Genomic DNA, 22975 nt, shown 5'->3' with positions numbered 1-22975 from the left:
AAAGTTATTATATGATTAAATACTTTATATTTATATATAAGGAAGGCATTATCTCAATCATTAAAAATCTATTTTCAACTTACATTTTTATCAGTTGTAAGATCTTCTCTATTGACCACATTTTTGTTTATAAATTGTGTAGAAGGAATTACCTACAGAGTGTTGGAAAGAATGCTATTAGCACTGCCAATTCTACATCATTTTGGTATGGCAACTGGCTTTTACAGCATTCAACTAGCAAAAGATGTATGTTTCCCATATCATGAGACACTGATATCTCACTCAGAGCCAAAGCTGCTCCTGTTGTAGCCAACCAAAAGTGGATTTTACCACCTTCTGCTCTGTAGAAATGGAGATTCTGCAAGAAGAAGAACAACAACCAGACATTCTACATTTGCTGTTCCAAATCTTTGGGAACACATAAGGAAGGAGCAGCAGATAACTAATCATGTCTTTTTTCTTAATGGTGGCAACATGGTCTAATGATCAACACTAATCATTCCATAACATTTATTCTGGAATTTGGGTAATCACAGATAATTAAGCATGGTGTTACCAAACAACCTTCTTGTGGCTGGAGATTCCATAGTGTTAATGATCAACACTAATCATTAAGTGCGCACATAGTTATTTTGGCAGGCACCTTAATTAAGATCTGTGCTGGCTTCATCTGCCTCCATTGAGGCTTGATGGTGTGCAAATTATTTGTCAGGTTGAAGCAAACAGTATTAGATTACATGATTTTATATAATTAAGTTATATGATTAGTTAAGATAAACCCTTGTATCTTATTTGATTGACTGGCCTATCTTTTTTCTAGTTGTATCTCTGAAAGAGTAGCTTGAAAGCTTAATATTGGCTTTGGTAAGCAATGGGCTATGCTTATCCCTAACCGATCAAATAGTGATAACGTGGATACTTTTTGAACTAAGAAAAAAAAAAATAGACATACTAGGAAAGATCTTGATAGGATGACTCTTCTAATTATTTTTTATTGGCTCTATGCTCTCACTTATATATTAGTAGGACCTTCGGATCATATCTTTAATACATTATTTCATAATATCCAATGTACTCTCTTGATTATTATATTTAAAAAATATATATTCTTTTTATTTTAGATTTACGATACTTGATTCTAATCGTGATATTAAATTTTTATATAATAATTTTAATTTTTATATAATAATTTTAATTTTTATAATTAATATTATAAATCTTTCCTTGATTGTCCATAAAATTATCTGTGTAGTTGATAATTGGATACTCAAAGTGTGATAGAGGTATTTCTGATATTGTGTTTTTATCATACTGCCTCAACTTTTAGGTATTTTTGACATTGTGTTTTTAGTGGACTGCCTCAACTTTCCATTTCCTTTGTCTTTATTTTGATGTTAATTTTGTTTTCTTGATGATTGCAGTGAAAATTTTACACATCTAACCAAAAAAACAAAAATCATGGAAATTTGGATGCTGTTTTTTTGAAGGGTTGAGATGTGGAGACATGGATTTAGCTGATGAACCTTAAAACAACCTCCCAGCAATAAATCATAATTCAAATTGTTAGAAAAATATTCATATGCAAGATGAAAATTGATAGAACTAACTATATTTTTCCACTGTCAAATTTAAAAGGATCAAAGAACATATATTATGTTTTAAAACTTTCAGTGCAAATCAATCTGCTATCATATTGCATAAATAATTTTGTACCCCTAAATGATCATTCATGTCTGGCATGGAGATCTTGACATGCACTCAGATTTCTATTTTTTTTCTCTTCCTCTCTCTTTTATCTCCACCAATTAATTAATGCATCATTTTCCTGCTCTCTCCACCACAAATTTAGCTCAATTCTTACTTCTTAAGAACAAAGAAATATGCTTACAAGTCAAATTGAAAACACTGATGAGTAGTTTAAAAGCCCATTGTCCCTTTTAGCATTAATATAAAAAGTTTAGGAAGTATTTATTCCTCTATTAGCATAAATAGTTGTCAGACATGTAGAAAGTGCAATGAATCTTTCTTTTATACCATCTTGTTATCCACTTGTTTACCCGTTTTTAATTAGACACAACACTGGGACCCACACAAGAAGAATTGTTGTAACCATTCACTGTACAGGTAAGGTTTGAAGTGACGGAGGAAAGTATTGACGTACTTTTCTTTTTGGGATACAGAAATTGATGATATTGGCAAATTAGTTAACCGCTGCATACGTCGTGATTTTTCTTACGATTTAGTTCACGACACTGTGATCTGAGGCACGTCCCGTGCGGCAAGGAGAGGTGCGGTTTGGGCAGTGCCCTTCTTGATGGGCGCCACGTATCATGTTTCGTTACTTAAGTCGTTAACGGTGGGCTAATTAGTTGCCCAAATATAAAGAGGGGGCGGAGAGAGAGAGAGAGAGAGAGAACGACGCCTCTACGATTCTTGCCCGTCTCCCATATCGACTGCCGAGGTCGCGTTCCCTCTCCTCCTCGCTGTCTCGCTCTCTTCTTCCTTTCTTCTGCTTCTCCTTCTTCTTTCCTCTCTCTATTGCTGGAGCGGCAGAGACCGCGGACGACGAAGAAGCGGCGGAGGCGTCAGGGAGAAGGGGGAGGAGGAGGAGGAGGAGGAGGAGGAGGAGCGGAAGAAGCCATTGGGAACTATGCGATCGGATGAGGAGAGCGAGGAGGAGGATTCTGACGCGCCGACGAGAAGGAGAACCGCCGCCGCCACCGCCACCATCACAATCGCTGGCCGCGGCAGCGGCCGTTGATGGCGTTGCAGATGACCTGGCATCCAAGGTGCCGCAGGGGCGGCCCCCCTCTCGGCCTTAAGAACCTCGGTAACTCATGCTACCTCAACAGCGTCCTCCAGTGCCTCACGTACACCCCTCCCCTCGCCCAGTTCTGCCTCTCCTCTCGTCACTCCTCACTCTGTAAGCCCTAACCTCTCGATCCCTTGTTTTTTCTTTGATTTTTTGCCCCATGTCGCTTTAGAAGTTTCAATAAACTGTTGGGGATTCTTTATGTAGGCAAGTCGCTCTTCGCGAACCGGGACAAGGAGTGCCCCTTCTGCATCCTCGAGCGGCAGATCGCTCGATCCCTCAGCCTCGACGGGCCGCTTGAAGCCCCGTCCAAGATTCATAAGTCCCTTGCCCTCTTCGCCGAGCACTTCCGGTGGGGCCGCCAGGAAGACGCCCACGAGTTCCTCCGCTACGTAATCGACGCCTGCCATAACGCCTGCCTCAAGATCCACAAGCGAAACGGCGGCGGAGGGACTCCGGATGGTAACCCAAAGGCGGAGGGCCGCTCAGGGCCCAGCACCGTGATGAAGGAGATCTTCGGAGGGGCCCTCCTTAGCCAGGTGAAGTGCCTCGCGTGCAAGGGGGAGTCAAATAAGTCGGACGAGATCATGGACATCTGCCTTGATCTCTTCCAGAGCAGCTCCTTGAAGGATGCCCTAGCTCGATTCTTTCATCCTGAAGTATTGGACGGCAACAATAAGTACAACTGCGGCAAGTAAGCACGTCATCCTGATATTGATCTCTTCTTTCTTGCATAATTTTGCAAACCATGTTCATTCAACTCAGATGCTGTTTTTCCTCCTTTCAGTTGTAAGAAACTCTCTGTTGCCAGAAAGCAGATGTTTATACTTCGAGCACCAAATGTGCTTGTCGTGCAGCTCAAGGTGGTTATTATTTTCCTTGGTTTTCTGCCTAATAATTGGCTGTTGTGTATCGTTTGGAGTTTTACTAGTAAGCAAATTTATCTTCTTGTAGAGATTTGAAGGCATACATGGTGGGAAGATCAACCGGAACATTGAATTTGATGAAGCTTTGGGGCTTTCAGAGTTCATGTTCAATATGAGTCAGGTTCACCTTATACCTTTTTGTGTTAAATCTCTTTTTGTGTTATGAATATACAAACAATAACAACAAAGTTGTAAGTCACAGCTATTTGGCGTCGGCTACATGGGTCTTTTGCCGTCATTGAGATATAAAAAAAGTAATATATTTAGTTAAGTTTAGAATACTTAAATCTTTATTTATAAATTTTATTAAGATCTTTTTGGATTTTTCTTTATCTCTCCTAATACCACTAACATTAGTTATTATACATTTTCTAACTATCACATCTGGATGTCTCCTAAGCACATTCTCATGTCATCTTAAACGATTCTTTCTCATCTTATTCTCTATCAAAATAATACCTAGTTGTTCACGAATAAGAATATCTTTTTTTCTATTTTTTTTCGTGTAATTCCACATATCCATCTCAGCAACACCAACTTTTTGGATATGTTATTACTTAATTGTCCAACTTTTTGTGTTATGTATGCAGTGATCAAAATATGAGTCCTGTTCAATTGAGCACGAGCATTAATATCCTTTTGTGTTATGTATGTGGTGATCAAAATAAGCATGTAGGTCAATTGGACCATATCTGGGTCTCTCTGATGAGCAATTGATAGGGTAATAGAGGTTGTACTGCTGAATTTTACAGAATGAGGACTTTCTAAATTTTAAATTTTCATAGTGCTATTTCTTAACTGAACTGATTGTGGTTGCAATTTGCGTGTGGGATTAGAAAAGAATTATTACACATTACCATCGTTAGTCACGCTTTACCATAATCAGCATTCTAGGACTCTGCATTATTGACAAACATAAAAATCAGGCCTCATAGTGTTGGTCTATAATTCCACTACATGAAAATTGCCATGGATTTCTTGCATCATTAGCATTGGTGGTGCTAGCAGCATTTATAGATTGAAGATAGAATGTGATCTCTATTAGTAGTTTTTAATGTGAGCTTTTCTTCACAAAGAATATAGTAGAGAAACATGTCTCTTATTTACAAGTTCTTGGTGAAAATGCATAAAACTTTTGGAGCCCCAGGTACTTGAGGTGGTCACTTGGAAAAAGAGTTGTTCTGATAATTTGATTCATCAGCTTTTGTGCCAAAAAATTTTCCAGTCTTGAATCATACCCTCTAAGATGGTTAAATGTAAAGTCTAATCAACACAGCCTTTCGGTAAACACAGCCTTTCGGTAAAAAGTGTGATACAATTATATTTCTAGACCTGATGAGATTATGGTACAGTGAACTGAGTTATTTTTTAATGCCAAAGCTGATGAGAAGTGTTGCATGTTTTTGTGAGAGTTGTAACCTGTGAGAAACAGTTATTAGCAATCTGCAATGAAGAACTTGTCAACATCTTGAATTTTTGGATATGAAGTATGAGCAACTGAGCATCCTAAAACAACAAATCATCTTGCTACGAAGGAATTCACTGGGCACTAGTGATTCTAATAGAGGTGGTTGCAGGCTATTGTGACTTGGCTGGAATAGTAGCTATTTCAGCAAGACTTTTTTTCTCTTAGGTCTCATGGTGCCTGTTAATTTTGTACTTTGTGATACCTAGTATGTTAAGACCTGGCGATGCAACATGTATTTGATAAGAAAACAACTTCTTAAACAAATTGTTGGACTGAAAATGCTTTGCAAAATGTTAGACTAGGTTAGGCCACTGTGACTTGCTGGAACAGTAGTTTCAGCAAGACTTTTGTCCCCTTGGGTCTCGTGGTGCCTGCACTTTCTAGGCCGGGCAGTTTTATACTTCATGTTAAGACTTGGTGGTGCAAGATGTACTTGGTAAGAAAACATCTTCCTAAGCATATTGTTGGACTGAATGCCTTCCTTTGCATATTGTTGGACCAGATTAAGCTTGAGCCATTAAAGGACTAAATCAAACTGGTTGTTGTTTTATTTGTTTGTTTGTTATTGAGGTTAGGGTGGAGTTATATTCTGGAGTTGAATGTTTTCCCTGTTCTTGTGGGATGTAATCAATCAGTTTATGTCATGAATTTTGAGCAAGTAAAAGAGCACAAATTAGTTTCTTTATATCGGTGAATGATATATATACACGTGTTTGTGTGTATGTGTGCGTGTGATATGTTTTCTTTTTTTTCTGCATGAAATATTACTGCAAAGCCCCTAAACTTTGACATATTCCAGAGGATTGGATGATTAAGTTTTTGTGCTAGGGAGCCTTAGTCATGTATGAGTTATTAGAGTTTGAAAAAACACGGTTTTCATGCTGAAGTTAGGTAATTTTTCCGGAGCAAAGGAACCTTTTGTCTAAATGAGGGTGTTTTTTACGTCGGAATGATTCTTTACTTTGCAAGGAACTTTGGCACCTTTTAAATGACGGTAAAATAGACCTATGCCCCTACCATGTCAATGGGTAGTTTGTATGTTGTTTGGAGAAAAGGGTGTCGTTCTTCCCCTCTTCTTGCTTTACTATCTCAGAGTCTAGATGAATAGAATGTGCTGTTATATGGAGAACTGATGATCAAGAAGGTGTTAACTAGGGGTTTTTATAGTTTGTGGAAGAAGATGGTTGCACCAAAGTAATTGGCTCTGTTAATCAAAATCTTTAAAAATGATCAATTTGTGGGTTGGCTATTTAAACCATGTTATATTAAGTAAATAATTCTCCAGCTTATAATGATGTTTCTTTATTATATTTGAATTGAAAGATCTATCAGATCACACATTTGATTTTATGTTTCTAAATACTTGTTCTTATTTTGTAAAAGTAAGATATTGACTAAGGTTTCAATCTGGGATCAGTTGTAAGATTTATTATTTTTACTTTAAATGGTCATGTCTATTAGATCACACATGATTTAAGCACCTTGTTCATGACCTTAAATTGTTTTCTACCTGCCAAATAACCTTTTTGCTTTCTTTTGAGTCTTTCTTTCTGGTTAGGATCTATGTAACAGGTTGATCATAGAGGGCCAATGACTTGCCAGATACTGTGAACTTATAATCAAATCTTTCACTAAGCGTATTGGATTTTGAGCAGTACACTTTAGTCAATTTCCTTTGAAGTTTTATCTACTTAGAAACTAAGGACAAATGAGAGATTTTCTTATTTCTGTTGGTGTCTCTGATAGGAGATTCTCCAAGCTGAGTTGGAGAAGAAGCCTTTCTAAGCTACCAACTAGGAATCTAATTGCAAGTAAACTAACTTTTTTGCAATAAAACTAGAGAAATCATCCAAGCAAAGCTATAGAGGCTATTGTCATCCTACATTACTTAGTTTGGAACTTCTAATTGGTTTTGGATCCTCCTTTGACCCTCCAGAGCTTTCCCAAATCTATCCACTGTTGTCCCTACCACTTTCAGATGAAAATAGGCATTGCAAGCCATCATATTAGCAGCAACACCTGCTCCCAAGTCACCGGCCATGGCTAGCATTGCTGGAGATGGGGCTGGCTGCCTTGTGCAGCCTTCTATAGGGCCAAACAATCCTGTAGATTGGCTGAACATGATCCTGTCTTGGTCAGCCATTGCATGTGTTAGATCAATGTCTGCATTTAGTCCAACTTGCCTTGTAATATTTCGTTAGGAATAATGGATCTTGAACAATTACTACATAACGAAACTGATATATGAGAGAGTTAAGAAGGCTGCACTTTGTTTGATATTAGGAGGAAATTACTGCCTGGACACATGTACTGGTGGATATTGTCAAATGCATGTCTTATGATCATGCCATATGTTGTTGCATGTTGTACACTAGAGTGTGGTCCTTTATGCGTAAGAACACATTAGCGTCATCAGGGTGTATGGTGTATGCACTGGCAGCATGATACTGTCGGTGCCGTACCATACATATGTTTCTACATTCATTGCATTATCTGATGCTTTGGCGCTTCTGATTTCTATGGATTTTTAAGGAAGGATTTTTGGATCTCCAAAGGAATTTTTATAGATCTTGAGCAAAAGAAGTCAGAGGAAGTATTTCTCTTGCAGGAAAGCTTAAGTTGTGGTCGATGTTTGCTAACAGTTGATACCTTTGATAGGGCTTACCTTATCATATTGTCTAGTTTGCTTTTCTTTGACTCCATCTGTTGTCCTCTCTTTATCTAACCACTTAATCTTTGCATCCCTGTCTTTTCAAAGGCAAAGCAAAGATTAAATGTAAGACCTGCTTGCTTTCCATTAAGGTTTGTGGGAATACACTATGTACTATGTAGGTTTGCTAGTGACAAACATAATTTCATGTGTGAACCTAGAGGGTTATTCATACAGTTCTTGGCAGAAAGGCCACAGTGGATAGTTGACCTAACTGTCTGTAGTGAGACGATGAGGTGTGGGATTTTATAGTGGTGGATGACTGATGGATTTCTCGATGGGATTGGGACTCCTGGTTGAAGAGGGTTTTGATGGTGTCAAGTGCACTAGTGAAGTTTCTTTACAGTAACTGCAATACAATTTGGTTGATTGGGTTTGGACTCTACATGGCCCTCACCCTTTTTTAGTTTGAGTAAATGATAACGTGTAAATTGCCTTTTCTTTTGAAAATGGGTTGGACTAGGGTTTTATTAGCTTGTTAATTTATCCTTTAGAAGATATCCATTTTAAAGTGATTAATATATTTTGTCTGCCGATTATTGATGTGTTTGAGTTGCAGGATCCTGAGCCAGAGTATAATCTTTTTGGCAGTATTGTGCATTCAGGATTTTCACCAGAGTCTGGACATTATTATGCATACATCAAGGTATCCGCATGTTAGTTTGTTTTTATCAGTCTTCAATTCTTCAACTCTTCAATTTTGTATCCTTTGTTCATTTGGGTGCACCTAACCAGATCTTATTTATGTTTCACATGATCCACAGGATGCTTCTGGTCGTTGGTACTGTTGTAATGATGCTCAAGTTTCACTTTCAAGCAGACAAGAGGTTTTGTCAGAGAAGGTTTATATCCTTTTCTATGTACGCAGCAACGGAAGCCCAAAGCCAAGCAAAATTGTTTCTTCTTGCAACGCATATAAACCTTCAGTGACAAATGGAAACGATACATCAAGCTTAAAATGTACTGAAACACTGAAACCAACAATCATCAAGTCAGATGGCGTGTCTTCTAAGAATACTGCTTCGACCATGCTGAAGAATGGTAAAACATTTTCATCTCCACAATTTAAGCCCATTAATCTGAAGAACTTGGAGATAAAGCAGGCTATTTCAAATGGTAATGGCAACCTTGATCTTCAGAATAAAGGGTCTATTGAGAAGGGTACGGTTGCACTTGAATGTGGTTTTGTGGGTGAAACTAAGATAGTACAAAAAGTCAAGACATCAATGGCATCTAATCTCAGTTCTGCCAATGTAAATTTTTCTTCTGATACGGTGGAGAAAAATAATAAGCAGACATTATTTTTACCAAATGTAAATGCATGTACAAAAGAATTGGATATGGATGCTCATGTGGAGGACATTGAAGGTGCAGCAACTCTGAATAGAGGTTTTGATAATGGCAGTTCATCGAAATTGGAGACTAATAAGCATCATGCTATTGTATCGACTTTTAACACAGAGTTATCTAATACTAAAACAACTGAAAATTTAGCAAGTGATTTGCCGAGGGGAAATGGTTCACACAAGAATCAGAGAGCATGTGGTAAAAGGCATTACCAAGAGGAAATTGAGAAGTTCAAAGAAGTGTAAGTGTATTACCTTGTTTTCTTCATGCTTACATATATGCAAGATGTTTATCGTGATTCTCAATCTTATTTCTTTTTGCTCATAATGGTGTTGGCTTCTTAGACTTGCTGGAGAAGCCTCTTCTGAACTGCACTCTTGTGGCTGGGTTGATCAGGTTCAAAATTTCATGCGTGCTAGAAAGAGATTATGCATTCAAGAATCAGGCACCTCTTCTGATAATAGTCTAATAAGGTAAAAGATTTTCTTTGATTGTGCAATTGTAAGTTTAGATATATTTCATGGCTTTCTTTTTCAAGCATCAGATAAGATGATAGGTTATTCGGCAATAGTCTTAATTTAAGTCTGAGTTTATTATGGACTTTTTCACGCTCATGCATTTTTGTAATTCTTGTAAAAACTTCTGAGACATCTTCACCGGATATTTCTATTAAAATATCTTATCTAACCTAACCTATGAAGATATGCTGTTTAGTAATTTTTTTCAATAGTAGGCTAACAAAAACCTGTCGTAAAATAAAGTTTCATCAGATCTTCAATGTTTCTATGTAGCTAATATTATCTAATGCAGGAGACACTTGATCAATGATGCCAGAAAGACCTTCATCTCACAAATTCCTGAGTCTCTAAAGGAGCACCTCATTGAGCACCTCAGATTTTTCAGTCAAGAAACACCTTTATTGGATTCTTGAATTTCAGATGATGGTATGATTTCTGCTATCAAATTCTGAAAACCGTTTCCAGAAGAATTTTTTCTTTCATTTTCTTGTAATGGTGACGTGGAGAAGGGACAAATTGTATGAAGAATGTCTAAAGCAATTATTGGTTATGCAGTCCTTTATGTTGCGACTGGATGATGCATGGATATACTATTGACTATTCCAAATTTGAAGGGCATAATTTCCTTCTCTGCAAAATTCTTTTGGTATGTGGAGAATGTTGAAGACCTTTTTTGCATCAAGCTCCATGGGTTTCAGGAGATTTATCACTTGAAGCTTCTACTTCAGTTCATGTGTATCTGAGAATATTATTGATTTCATTGGCACTTCCCCTATCAGTGAGATTCACAATTTTGAGGTTAAAAGTTTTGCGGAGTAACTTCCTATGTAACATATCTTTTTTGATATTGTCGCTGATGATCAATTTCCCAAGGCTTATCCTTTTTTCATTCTTCCAATATGTTGTGCAACTGAATCTCGAAGACGATTGCAGTCAGGAGCTACATGAAGTGAGTTTCGGTTCTTCTTTTTTAAAACTCTTGTTGTCCTTGTAGCTTTCTTTCCATATTTCATGAAGTTAAGTTGATGTATATATACCTTGCCAGAAGTATTTCTTTCCAAAGATTTTGCTTTGGCATTTAACTTAAGCTGGATTTTTACTGCATTTTTCTGTATCACAGAAAATTAATGCCTGCCAACTTGTCTTTTCTTCTTCGGTTATAGGAGTGTTGCATTTTTAACACGTAATACACAACAAAGTTTACTTCTGGTGCATGTCTCAATAGTTTGTGCTTTAAATAATTATTTTTGTGAACAAAATATGAGTTGCTGGTTTTTTCTTCCATATGAAGTCATATACTTTAAAATTGAGTGTGATACTATTCTCACTTTTCTGACTAAGTATGTGGTAGTGTACATATTAGTGATCCAAATAATTAGTCAAGTACGTGGGTTGAAGAAAATTAATTCTCTAGCAAGACAAGTAAGACTTGCATAACCAGTAATCATACTTATTAAACATGTATGTAGTCAATATTTTGCACCACATAATTTTTGCTGGACCGGGTATATCTCATGTGCCTCATGTCTTGCAATGCGGACACATTTTAGAAAGTTGAATTGTATACACAAAATGATCCTTACTAATTTTGACACACCAAAGTAGGCGAAAATTCTATGTATGCTTTGGTAGTCTATTTTTATCATCTCAACAAGATAGAGATCGAGGAACACAATCTTGTATCCGACCTGTACCGACATTGGATCAGTACATACCATCAGTACTGGTGTATCAACACTTGATACACCGATATGTACCGAAAATAAAGAAGAAGAGGAAGAAGAGGAAGAGGTGATGGAGGAAGAGGACAGTGGAGGAAGGGGAACAGGAGGAAGAGGATAAGGAGAAAAGGAGGAAGCATATCCAAAACCATGTTGACAGTGAACATTGGGTGGCGAGGAGGCTGGCGGCAGCGAACGGCAACATTCCGCTTGTGGAGAGGGAGAAGTTTGTGGAGTTTCTTTTAATCAGCAAATTACTGAACTTTTAAATCAGTTTAGAACTTTTTTTTTTGGTCTTTTCCTTTTCATTCGAAAGACTGGAAGAAATCACTGTTTCAGATTTTAGTTTACATGTCAAACATAATCAATGGTTTAGTCTAGTCTTGTGCTGATGCGAGTATATATTGTTTTTCTTCATGAATTTGTTAATTTTGTTGGTTGTCAATGTAAATATCTTGCAATACTCAAGTCACCATTTAATTTTAGTTGTCTCATTTGTTTATATAGTTATGCATAAGAATTCTTTTCTGTAGGAAAATTTTGAGCTCATATTTTCATGCTGTTGGTATTTTTAATAATGAATGTTCATGAGAGATGCCTTGGTTCCCAATGAAGTGGGGTCTGACAAAGGTATATTTCATCCGGAGCTTCTGTTGCTTTTAAGATTATTAGGTTGCATTCAGTGTGACATTAAAATCTTACATTAGGCCTTGTTGCTCTCTTTGTCATTTACACAAAATATACAACTCAAGTGGCTTGCCACCTTGTCTGGGGGGGATATTATTCCATCAAATGGTTGGATGTTGGTAGTCTGACCAGTGCTTAAGTCTGGATCATGTTATGTACACTTGATTTGTATGCCAAATTAACTCACACGTGGACCAGTTCATTTCCATGATTCAGTACACTTTTCTAATTTTCTAGAATGAGAGATACGGTAGACTGCTAAACCGGAGAGCACATTTTGGAAATAGTTAGTGTGCTTGTACTGGTCATCCATTTTGCTGAATTTGTTGATAGGAAAATGGAAATAAAAAGTATATAAATCTTCTTCTTACTTTGGCCAGCTTGAAAGAAACTGGTCATATATATTGTGTTGTGATAGGAATGGCAAGAGGCAAGCATGTTTGCCATTCATTCGTAGGTCTTCTTTTATGGTTCATACCATTGAAGTGGTGGGAGGGGACATTGTTCTGTTGTACGCTTATTTCTTCTATATGTTTGCTAGACATGATATTTGGACATTTGTTTTGATCTCATGCCTATGCTTTTACATATGCAATTACTTGCTTGGGGACAAGTCACATAGGTCACAGCGTTGTTTGCTTTAGCAATTATCACTTCAATGCATCTGAAAAGCTTTGGTTACCATCTAAAACCTTCCAAGTGGGTAGTATGTATGTATGGTCTTTTGATGGAACATTTTTATTATGCTTGTTATTCCTTGATGGTTCTTTGTATACCCAAAGTAGATGACGATTGGTTGTTTTGAGACTGGCATCTCTTACAGGCCTCCTAAATGTTTGACATGCTCAACGTGTGTGTGACCTCAAAGTTTGAATCCTGGCCATTTGACTTAGACCCAGCATGGTGTTTGTTATAACCGGTAAATTTGGGTACCGCATGTGATGGATGCTCATCCTGCTTATAGGGGGCATCTGGTCACGAGTGGAGGCACCACGCGGATTGGAGAATATGATATCGGACAAGTATATAATTAGTAGTTGTTTCTCTGTGTTGTTTGTTTCAATGTAGTTGATTGGGACCGCCGCTCATTTTTTTTTTAATTCTTATGCACTTTTATTACTGTGAATCCTGAGAAGGCACTGTTTGATCAGAAATTAGAATTTCACAATCGTGAAGTCATTATCAGAACGAGAAATCTACACATTGACGGATGATGGCAAAACTGAGAAATTTAGGGGAAAGTTCGATTCCTACTTCTCAGGCGACAGTTTAACATTATTTTCATTTTTTGTATTTGCTCCAATATTTTCATTTGAAGGATCGTACAGATGTTTTTGTTTGGGGAATCGATCGAAGAGAATGCCTGCCTGCCTGCCCGGAGGATTTGAAGGCGTCTAAATACATACAGCAGCATCCTTTAGTTGTGAATTTCCATGTAGTTCCTGCTCGAGGCACGATACACGTAAACGTGGCGTACCCCAGGGATTCTGTTCCGACACGGTTTACTTGTGCCCGAAGCAAATGGTGAGCACAGTGGCATCTCTGCCGGTCTTCTGCTAACAAAAAAGGAAAAAGAAAAATCACACGGGTCATCCTCGGAGTTTCCACGATATCATGTGTGAAAAAAAAAAAAAAAAAAATATATATATATATATATATATAAAGACCAAAAATCAAGTGATTTTACCAATTAAGAAAGAACAATAATATTTTATAATATTCTTTTCTTACCCCTTTTTTTTTTTCCTAATTTTCCTTTTTGTCAAACCAATTCCCAACTGATTTGATATTTCCAGTTGCTCGATCATGCAACTTGGTTGTATGAGGTTAGATTTGGGTAACGGAAGAAGCGAGACGACTGGGAAAAAGAAAAAGAGGAAAAATAAAGAGAGAGAGAGGAAGAAGAAACTCAAATTGGAGCATGCACGAAAAAACCACAAAAAGAGGGGGAGGGGCTTAAACACAGAGTGAAAATTGGAGAAGCTATCTGAGTTTCTTTTTTTTTTGTTCTTTCTTTTGGAAATAGTTTTACTACTTCAGGGATAAAGTTATTACTGTCATACCTAATGACGCATCACTATCTCATGGATCTCATACCGACCTACAAAATCAATATCTCTGTAGAGAAGGAAATCAACGCCAAGTATAAAAAATTACTGTAAAAAACACAACGCAGTCAAGAAGACAAAATTCAACACAGCAGAACGCAGGCATCGAACAAGAAGCCCCCTACACTGGGGATGCAAGAAACGAACCGGAGAAAAACGGAGATCGAAATCGATTGGAACAACCCTAATCGAATTGTAATCCCCACCGGCGAAGCGAAAGGCCAAGAGAGAGAGAGAGAGAGATTGGGATCCACAACAGTGATCCAGAACCAGACCTAAGAACCCTAACAGAAAACGAGGACGACACCTTTCTCATGACGAGATGTAGCAAATCGATCGATAAGAACACTAATCATTTGAGAAAAACTGAGAGAGCGCGCGAGAGGAGAACAAGATAGATTAGGGGATCCCGCAGCAGCTGTGATTAAGAACCCCAACAACAGAAAACGTGGGACAAAACCCAAAAGACATGAAGCTAATCAAGATCGCAATCCTCGACGACACTGGGAGAGAGAAAGAGAGAGAGAGAACAAATTAGGGAGGAACTACCAGCAACTGCCATCCGAGAACCCTAGCAAAACAAAAACAAAACAGGGAAGGCACACAGATCGTACAAGGCGATGAGAAAGTCCGAACTATAAAAACCTCTATTAAAGATCGCAATCCTTACCGGCAACGCGAAACGCAACGAAAAAGAAATGGAAATTAGGAGATCAGAGAATAGGGAGATGGATCTTTGCGACCAGGATCGAAGGAAAGGTATACCTCTAGTCGTCTGTTCCCAATTCCTCCCGGAAAAGTATGCCACCGTTGTCGCGCCTCTTACCGGCCTTTCCACGCCAAGCATTCAACGTACATACCAGTGAGTTGAAGTTTTAATGTACCAATTCTAAAATAATGTATTTAACTCCAAAAGTTTTACTAAAAACAAATAATTAATTCTAGTTACTGTAATAATTTAAAGTTGTTCTCGCTAATTATTTCTTTTTTCTACTGCTTCTCCTATGATATACTGAAAAAGAAATAAATATTTTAAGAACTAGATTAGATGTTTAAAAATTAAAATAAATTCTATTGTGTGTAAATGGTTTGTCATGTCCAGAATAATTTATTTTTTCTATAAAAAATAAAAATAAAATTCCAACACAATACCTTTCATATGCATATTAAGGGGAGCAAAGAAAAATCAATCGCTAGATTCAACAGCAACGATTTCATTTATTCGTTGACCAAATAACAAAGAATAATTAAAAAGGTATGAAACAAAACATAAAATAATCAATAAACCAAAACTATAAATCATAATTCTTGATAAATTTAATGCTCGCACCATTATGTATTAAAGAAAACAGATTGGAAAAACCGAACTATATGATCCTGTCTTGATTGTTCTCTATGTAAAAAACTAAATTTGGAGCCTATGTTAATAGAGATGTACAAAAGTTTTACAAGAAAGTGACGATGAGGGAACAACGCCGATCCATAGCTCTTCAACAAAAACTGAGAAGGGTACTTAAGCCAGCAAAATCACACTCAAATTTGATATCCCGTGAAAAAAAAAATCGCTCCAGCTCCAATGATTTGACAAAGAAATTACCCGGTGGCCAGCACCTTAATCATCTAAAGTTGCAGCACTCAGCTCGGCTATGCGACAAGTTTTCCCACAAACATATCATCTGCCTAGGCGATTGATAATGTGCCGTGTAATAGTTCTTCATGCATCCATACTGACAGAACTTCCAACTGTGGGAATACCGAATTGTGGTGGTGGTGTTCAACTCTTCAACCCACATACCCATGCTCACATCTTCCATTTTGAATAGCTGCAAGAAAGACGTGTCAGATATATCCTGCGTGTACATGATTAGGGTCTCAGAGTTGCAACGCTTACTCCTAAGCTTCGATTAGCATGCTGGGCTACAACAAATCTAGCAATATCACTTGAGATTACGTATCCAGGCCCGTTCGCATATGGAGGATATATCTCTTCTGGCCATTCCTGCATGCATCGGCATTATAAACAGTTCATTAAGGAAAAAAAATAATCACCACATATTGGTAATTGTAAGATATACAATCATACTTCAAGATAGTCTAACATATTCTACAATTATAGACTTCGATGTTAACCAAGGGAAGATCAACATCATAGAATCAACCATGTCTAATTCATGAACACACCTTTGACATTCAGGGATGTGCCCATATCTCACGTGTTGTAGGGGGAGAACATGGGCTACTAGTTGATGTTCTCAAAAGCATAGAAAGTTACACACATAATAAAAACAACTCCTAGAAATCTTTATTTACATCGGTTCAGTTTAGTTACCTCAAATGTGACCGCCCATTTTCCACTCCTGAGTGGGCTATGGAAGTGGTTTATATTACCCATGTACAGAGAAGTATTAGGAGAAATGGCTTCAATAATTCTTAGTATTACATCCACCCTGACAAATGTATCATCATCACATTTCATAATATACGCTGCAGTCAAGTTGTGGACCTACAGGAAAAAGGTAGCTGAGTTAAATTACTCATGCATTGGACTATATTTTCTAGGAATGCTGCATATAGGAATATCCTAAAGAAAGTTCATATCAATCCTACCCCAAACTCACAAATCGCTATTGTTTTAAGAACCACTAAATCATAATGGTCCATGAATGGCAAAATCACAATATCCTTAAAATATTCAGCCTCTTTCTTCAGTGCTGCATTCACGTCCTTCCTTGGACTCTGAAAATACAATTTACATGTAAAAATTCAAAAAGGAAAAAAGCTTAATAAGAAAGAAACATGAAGGATATGATAATTTCAGTGCATCCCGAGTTAAAGTTGTATGCCAAAATGGTGCTGCAATAAATGCTTTAATTGGATAAGTCAACAGCATCTGAAGAACAAGGTTTGCTCCAGAAAAGAATATACCTCACAGAGCAAACATCCCTCTTTTGATGAAAAATGAAATCTTTATTTCATTGTGACAAAAAAGAAGTTTGTTCCTGAAAATAAGAAATCTCATAGACAATGTAACAAAATCCTGGGACCATCTAAATATCAGAGATTTTTTGAATTATATCATGTATAGCTGAAGATCCTAATAATTCTATCTTGATACCCATGGATTGGCGAGTTCCTATTTGGAAGGTTTTTAAGACCAACAAAAAAACACATTTAGAATCTTTTTTCATTAATAAAATTACAATAAGATTCAAGTGTAACGACCCACCTTTTCCCTATTATCCAATATTTAAGCAACTAATATCACAAATAAACTATATTTTCTTCTGAGAGACTGAAGTGCATACCAAACTATTCAAAACTAAATTAAATTTTAAAAGAGACCAGAAGGATAATAACTGATGGTAAACATTATAGCTTATCACAAGGTTAACGGCATATATTACTGGAAGGACTACTATGCCCAACAGTGACATGTAGTTAAGTGAACTATTTACCCAATTTCTTGCACCTTTACTATGCCAGGAAACTTCATTTATAAGATCTCTGTAAAATGAGAGTGAAAGTGCATTATTATAAAATAGTTTACAAGTATGATAAAGTGTACTAAAACATTCATCATTTAGTTATTTATTTATGCTGAAATAAGTTTAAATCTAATAGCAAACCTCTCCATTCTGTCATAATTCTTGCATATTAGCACAAAAGTCCAGAAAATAAGCATATAAGCTTATGCAGGATTTAATTAGATAAATATCATTATGAAGTTAAGTATGATGCTGGTACAGAATTGGGACACTGAGGAACAGGAATGACACTATGACATCTGTGATATCTTTAAAAATTATCACAGCACTGAACACTTGTTTAAATCATTGTCAATCATGTGACAAAATCCGGAAAACTTCATGTTGTAGATGACAAAGCCTTCTTGCACTGAACACTTGCTTTAGTCATCTTTATAACTGCATGGCCTATAATTTTTTAATACATTTACAAATGATGAATGGTGCAAATCAAGTGACGAATGGTTGTGGATGAAGTGCCACTATAACACAGAAAAGTCAGTTCCATCATTTGTAGGTAAAAAGATGCCTAAATATAGCAGTACAACATATTGTTAAGTAACAAATCACTAAATTAGAACCACGTAGCATAATGCTATATGCCCTAAACCACATTGTTGCTAGAGGCTTCAGCAGCACTTATCCGATGACTTAATTGTGTTTACATCTATTTTAATTTTTAAGCATTTTATTTGGGTCAGAATAATGTACAAGAACCCACTATTGGCTAATCATGCTACAAATTGGCATGATAACATAAACAAAGACTACACTTTTGTTATTATTCTTTTAGATTGAGGTAAAGTTTCATATCATATGTTTAATTTCAAATGCAAGAAACAATGATACACAGTTCTGAACAAACCATACAATTTACCAGTGCAACAAAGAAACGGGCTATGGCCCTTGATGAAAGGAATGCAGGATATTGCATCCAGGTTTTCCTGACAGCCATGCGCTCAGCAAAATGATTTGTAGCTGACAGAATGCCAATGAAAAGTTGAATTGGATTTCGTGGCAATGGAGTGGACTTCCATTTTTCTGACATCTCTAATACTTGTTGAACAGAGAAATGGGAAGTCGGAAGAGCAGTAGCATATACAGAGTGTATATCCACATCTCCTTTAATTGCTAAACCTGTCGCATCTTCGAGAATAAAACCCTGAAAAGAAAATCCGTAGATACCAACACATCTGTGATGACAGTCTTCAAGTCTCAAAATCTCAAAAATATTACCTTTGACTAAGGAGAAAAACAAGATTAGAACTACACACCGTCCGATATGGAAAAGAAGATATATGTCGGCCTCCCACATAAATGTTGTATCCTTCAACACCGGCCTGAATTGTGAGAACAAACAGCTTGCCTTCTGCAAATGGAAAAGGCCATGCCATGTCTGGCTTCTTTGGACGACCAACGAATCGCTTCAACCATGAAGTTATCTTTGTCTCCTTTGGGTCCAAGGAATCATCATGATCCCATTTCTCACATTTGACAAAATCATCAACTATAAAACAAGTCAACATTGTAGATCTTAGCGGAAAAAACATCCAATGATAAACTATAGCAAAAGTTCATGCCTGGTCTCAAAATAATTCACTATTGACTGAAGATTCCACATGAAAGATTTTACTACTTTCATTCAATAATTAAGAGCTACGTACATAATGCAATAAATTTCCCAAGTAATTCGCAAAAGAATCCAATGACCCTTGTTCTGCAAAGCAAAGCAATACCATACAATAACGAGCAAATAAAAGTTACTGTGGCTTTTCCGAAAGTTAACAAATAGAAAATTATTATAGGTTTCAAACCAACGAAATGCTTCAATTTACACGGATCAACTTCTCATGAACTCATTCTAGAGTAATTGTTCGTGGCAAGTGTTTCCAACAAAATGACCTGAGAAAACCTAAATCAGCAAAATATTAAAGAATCATGAAGCAGAGGACTAGAATAAACATTACCAGTTTCATCGTTCTCCTGGGAAGGCACCCCGTCACAGCGCAGTGCCTTGCCCCACTGCATCCTGTAACAAGTATTATGCTCGACGATGGGCCTCTGACTCCAGTCACCCTTCAGCCTTGGATTCAAATGCAGAATCTTGGGCGGGTCCTCACCGTCAACCGACTTGAGCCCTTGCAGCTCTAACACGAACTGCGACAGCATCACGGTTCCATCTCCCTGCCTCAGACTCGCAAGCTGCGGCACATACTCCTGATGGGCATTGTGGGGCGTGCCCACAACCGTGATCGATGACCCTACTGCCAAACCGCAGGGCAGAAGCATCACCTTTTCCGTCGCAGCCTCAGCCATGCTCATTGACGACGGGCAAGACTCCGGCTTAACTTCGACGGCCGTGGTAGGGTTCAATGCGACGTCTGAACCGTATTTCTCCACCTCCTCCCAAGCCTTGATGCCCAGAGCCCACGCCTCCTGCGCCATTCTCTCCAACTCCGAGAAATTCCCCCTTCGGTGGGGAACCCCGCCTTGCAGGTTACGGTTCATCGCTATACCGGTGACGGGACCGTAGCCGTCGTGGAGGCCATCCTCCAGCTTCCGGTGGTGCGCGCCGCCACGGCGGGCCGATCCGAACAAGCCCCGACCGACATCGGCGGCGCCGTCGGAGACGCTGCCATCGCCGCTGAAGAAGGCGGAGAGCTCACTGAAGCGTCGGAACTTGAATGCGATGAAGAGGAGGTAAAGCGTGGAGACGCCGAGGAGGAAATGGGAGATCATTCGTCGCCGGCCCTGGAGGGACTCGACGCTCTTGCTCCGCTTCATTACCTGTGCGTCAAGCCCTAGCAATACGGAGGGGTCAGACCAAGGCCGCTAGGGTTTGGCTGCAGGGATCGCATGAGAGGGGCTTGCAGGAGAGCAGTGGTTTCGATCGAAGTGGAGGGAGAAGGGGAAAGGAGTTGAGATTAACAGAAGGCGGGATTAATCCGTTCTTTATCCATTAAGATCCTTATTAATGCTGGGGATTTGATTAGGCCGTGGCATAAACAATTGTAACTCTATTTTGGATTACCTGGCCGACCTACCTGCCCTGTGGTTTGAAGGGTCAATAAAATCGGCTGGGTCCCGCATCGACCCCTCAGGTATATATGATGGGATCTGCGAGAGGGTAATACTCGAAGATAAAGGACGAGGGAGGGCTTACTAAGACCTTCGTACTAGACTAAGAGTACCCGTTTAAGTACCTGAATGATCACTGGATGAGTTCAGCGGGCACCATCTGAGCCAACGTTGCTTCAGGCCACAACGTAAGTCGGTGAAACCGGAGGCAAACTTATTCCTCTAACGAACCCGAATTAAGTTGTTGTTTAGGAGGATTAAGTTTGTTGTTTGTAACTGCACGGCTCACATGCATTTCAGCAACGCTCCCGTATTCCGCAAACCTGCGCTGGGGTGATGATCCAGCTGATGTAATCACTTGGATACGTGGCACGAGATTCACGTCTTCTCAAGCGGGGTCCACGGTGGGGCTCAGAAACCCTACGGCTCGGGGACATGGCCCTCGGTCGGGTGGGGACCACTTAAGACAAGCCACCTCATTGCAGGACTCCGCAAGATGCGGACTTCGGGCTTCATCGACCGGAGAAGGAATAAATGATGACGCGGTTCCGAATGAGCTATTCGTTTTGAGTACATATTCATCGATACCCGAACTACACCTGCGTTGAGATTGGTCCACCCGTGGACCCGGGAGGCACGTAAGCCATGAATACGCACAATTTTTTCTCTTTTGGGAAGTTTCGAATTTACCCGCCGGTATACCGTGAAACGCGTTCCGACTGGGCCCCATAGCTCCTGCTTCGTTACCGCATGGGTATTTTTGTCTTTTAGTTTTTTATAGAATTAAAAGAAAGTGCAGTATTGATCTGTCTTTTTGCAGGGATGGTAAAGACCGAGTACAATGGTTATGTGATGATATGTTTATGTCAGTCCACTCATTGGAGCAAAGCTATATAAATCATTGTCATGGAGTCTCTCGACTGGTTTTGGGTGATACGCTTTAGGGGGAGAAGAAACCATGTACATCACAGCAAACAGCGATAGCGTCCAATACAGGCACGGCAAAGAGCTTCTTACAGGACGCCCAAGTTCTTGAGGCCTAAGACGACGCCGACGCCGATGATGTGGCCGACGGTGCCGCAGGCCAACGTGTCCGCCAAGGTGAACCCGGCAGGATCGCCGGTCTGCAGCCCAGAGTCGCGGGCTTCCAGCTTCAGCCCCGCCGTGGCCTTCCTGTTCGCAGACGGAGCCAACCCGAACCTCCCCGCGAACAACATCAAGCTTGTGCTCACCACCATTATCTGCCAAACACAGGGATTCCGTGAACGTTTAGCATCCAACACTTGATGTATTTATGGATGTAACTGTTGAGTGTGACAATGCTCACGATGTTCGTCGACGAGCCGATGAAGTCACAGCGAGCACCCAAAGCTCCCCTCCCTCGCTGCCTGAGCTGAGGCAGCGCCACCTGCCAACAGAAGATTGCAGAAACATCCATGAAGCGTTCTCAATCGAGCGCAGAAAGATCCACGCAACAAGTGCACAGCAGCGGAACTCTCTAAACACCACGAGCGATCTGATATAACAGAACATATCACAGAACTGTTGCTTCTGAACTCACCATTGATGGCTGGACCTTGAGGCCACTGAAGTGTGGGAGAGCACCCATGACTGAAGCTGGACAGGTGAGCTTGGAAGCCATGGCTTGTGTTGCAGTATAGTGACGAAACTGCTTCCCTTCTCCTTAACTTTTAGAGCATGGATGTGGAGACCTTGGATTGTCAACCACATGAATGGCTTGTGGACTCAGGTGGCTATCCACCCATGGATAATGTTTTTGATCTTGGTGCTGAAATGGCAGCCTCTGGTTAGCCGGACAAGTTTTGATAAGATAGTGTCTGACCTTTGAAGTAGAGGGATCGATTCGCCTCTTCTGCCTGAGAACGCAAATTTTAATATATTGTATTTAGGAACCCAACTAAACTAAGTGGAGAGTGCACGTAACAAATATATGTTTTATACTAAATTAGTAATAGAGGGAAGGGTAGTCTAGAAATTTAAATGAATAAATATTCAAGTGAACTGATATATTTAGGATTATTTTTATATATAGTGCTAGTTGGTGTGTTGCTTGAA

General features: G+C 39.0%; 3 protein-coding genes and 1 long non-coding RNA gene across 4 annotated transcripts; 1 reads left to right on the top strand and 3 right to left on the bottom strand.

The window, feature by feature from the left end:
• Positions 1-2420: 2420 nt before the first annotated feature.
• On the top strand, positions 2421-10885 carry LOC135592841 (ubiquitin carboxyl-terminal hydrolase 25-like). The gene is made up of 9 exons (XM_065082531.1): positions 2421-2923; positions 3020-3506; positions 3600-3675; positions 3767-3859; positions 8476-8562; positions 8681-9504; positions 9608-9736; positions 10074-10207; positions 10337-10885. Exons 1-8 carry the CDS (start codon positions 2761-2763, stop codon positions 10192-10194), a joined length of 1980 nt encoding a protein of 659 aa, XP_064938603.1. The 5' UTR covers positions 2421-2760; the 3' UTR covers positions 10195-10207; positions 10337-10885.
• Positions 10886-13398: 2513 nt separating this feature from the next.
• On the bottom strand, positions 13399-15170 carry LOC108951259 (uncharacterized). The gene is made up of 2 exons (XR_001975648.2): positions 15063-15170; positions 13399-13742 (listed from the first exon to the last, which is right to left on the bottom strand). It is a non-coding gene; the product is annotated as an uncharacterized LOC108951259 (long non-coding RNA).
• Positions 15171-15625: 455 nt separating this feature from the next.
• Positions 15626-20749, bottom strand: LOC103997535 (hydroxyproline O-galactosyltransferase GALT2-like). Its single transcript, XM_009418782.3, has 7 exons — positions 19789-20749; positions 19096-19328; positions 18699-18983; positions 16905-17033; positions 16627-16800; positions 16189-16296; positions 15626-16120 (listed from the first exon to the last, which is right to left on the bottom strand). The coding sequence occupies exons 1-7, from the start codon at positions 20603-20605 to the stop codon at positions 15914-15916; spliced, it is 1953 nt and encodes a 650-aa protein (XP_009417057.3). The 5' UTR covers positions 20606-20749; the 3' UTR covers positions 15626-15913.
• A 1028-nt stretch (positions 20750-21777) lies between these two features.
• LOC135592840 (photosystem I reaction center subunit psaK, chloroplastic-like) lies at positions 21778-22618 on the bottom strand. The gene is made up of 3 exons (XM_065082530.1): positions 22461-22618; positions 22227-22307; positions 21778-22140 (listed from the first exon to the last, which is right to left on the bottom strand). Exons 1-3 carry the CDS (start codon positions 22539-22541, stop codon positions 21913-21915), a joined length of 390 nt encoding a protein of 129 aa, XP_064938602.1. The 5' UTR covers positions 22542-22618; the 3' UTR covers positions 21778-21912.
• Positions 22619-22975: the final 357 nt, after the last annotated feature.

This window comes from Musa acuminata, chromosome BXJ1-9, assembly GCF_036884655.1.
Source record: "Musa acuminata AAA Group cultivar baxijiao chromosome BXJ1-9, Cavendish_Baxijiao_AAA, whole genome shotgun sequence".
Taxonomy (NCBI): Eukaryota; Viridiplantae; Streptophyta; class Magnoliopsida; order Zingiberales; family Musaceae; genus Musa; species Musa acuminata.
Note: the sequence above shows the minus strand (reverse complement) of the source record. Positions and strands in the feature narration are given on the sequence as shown.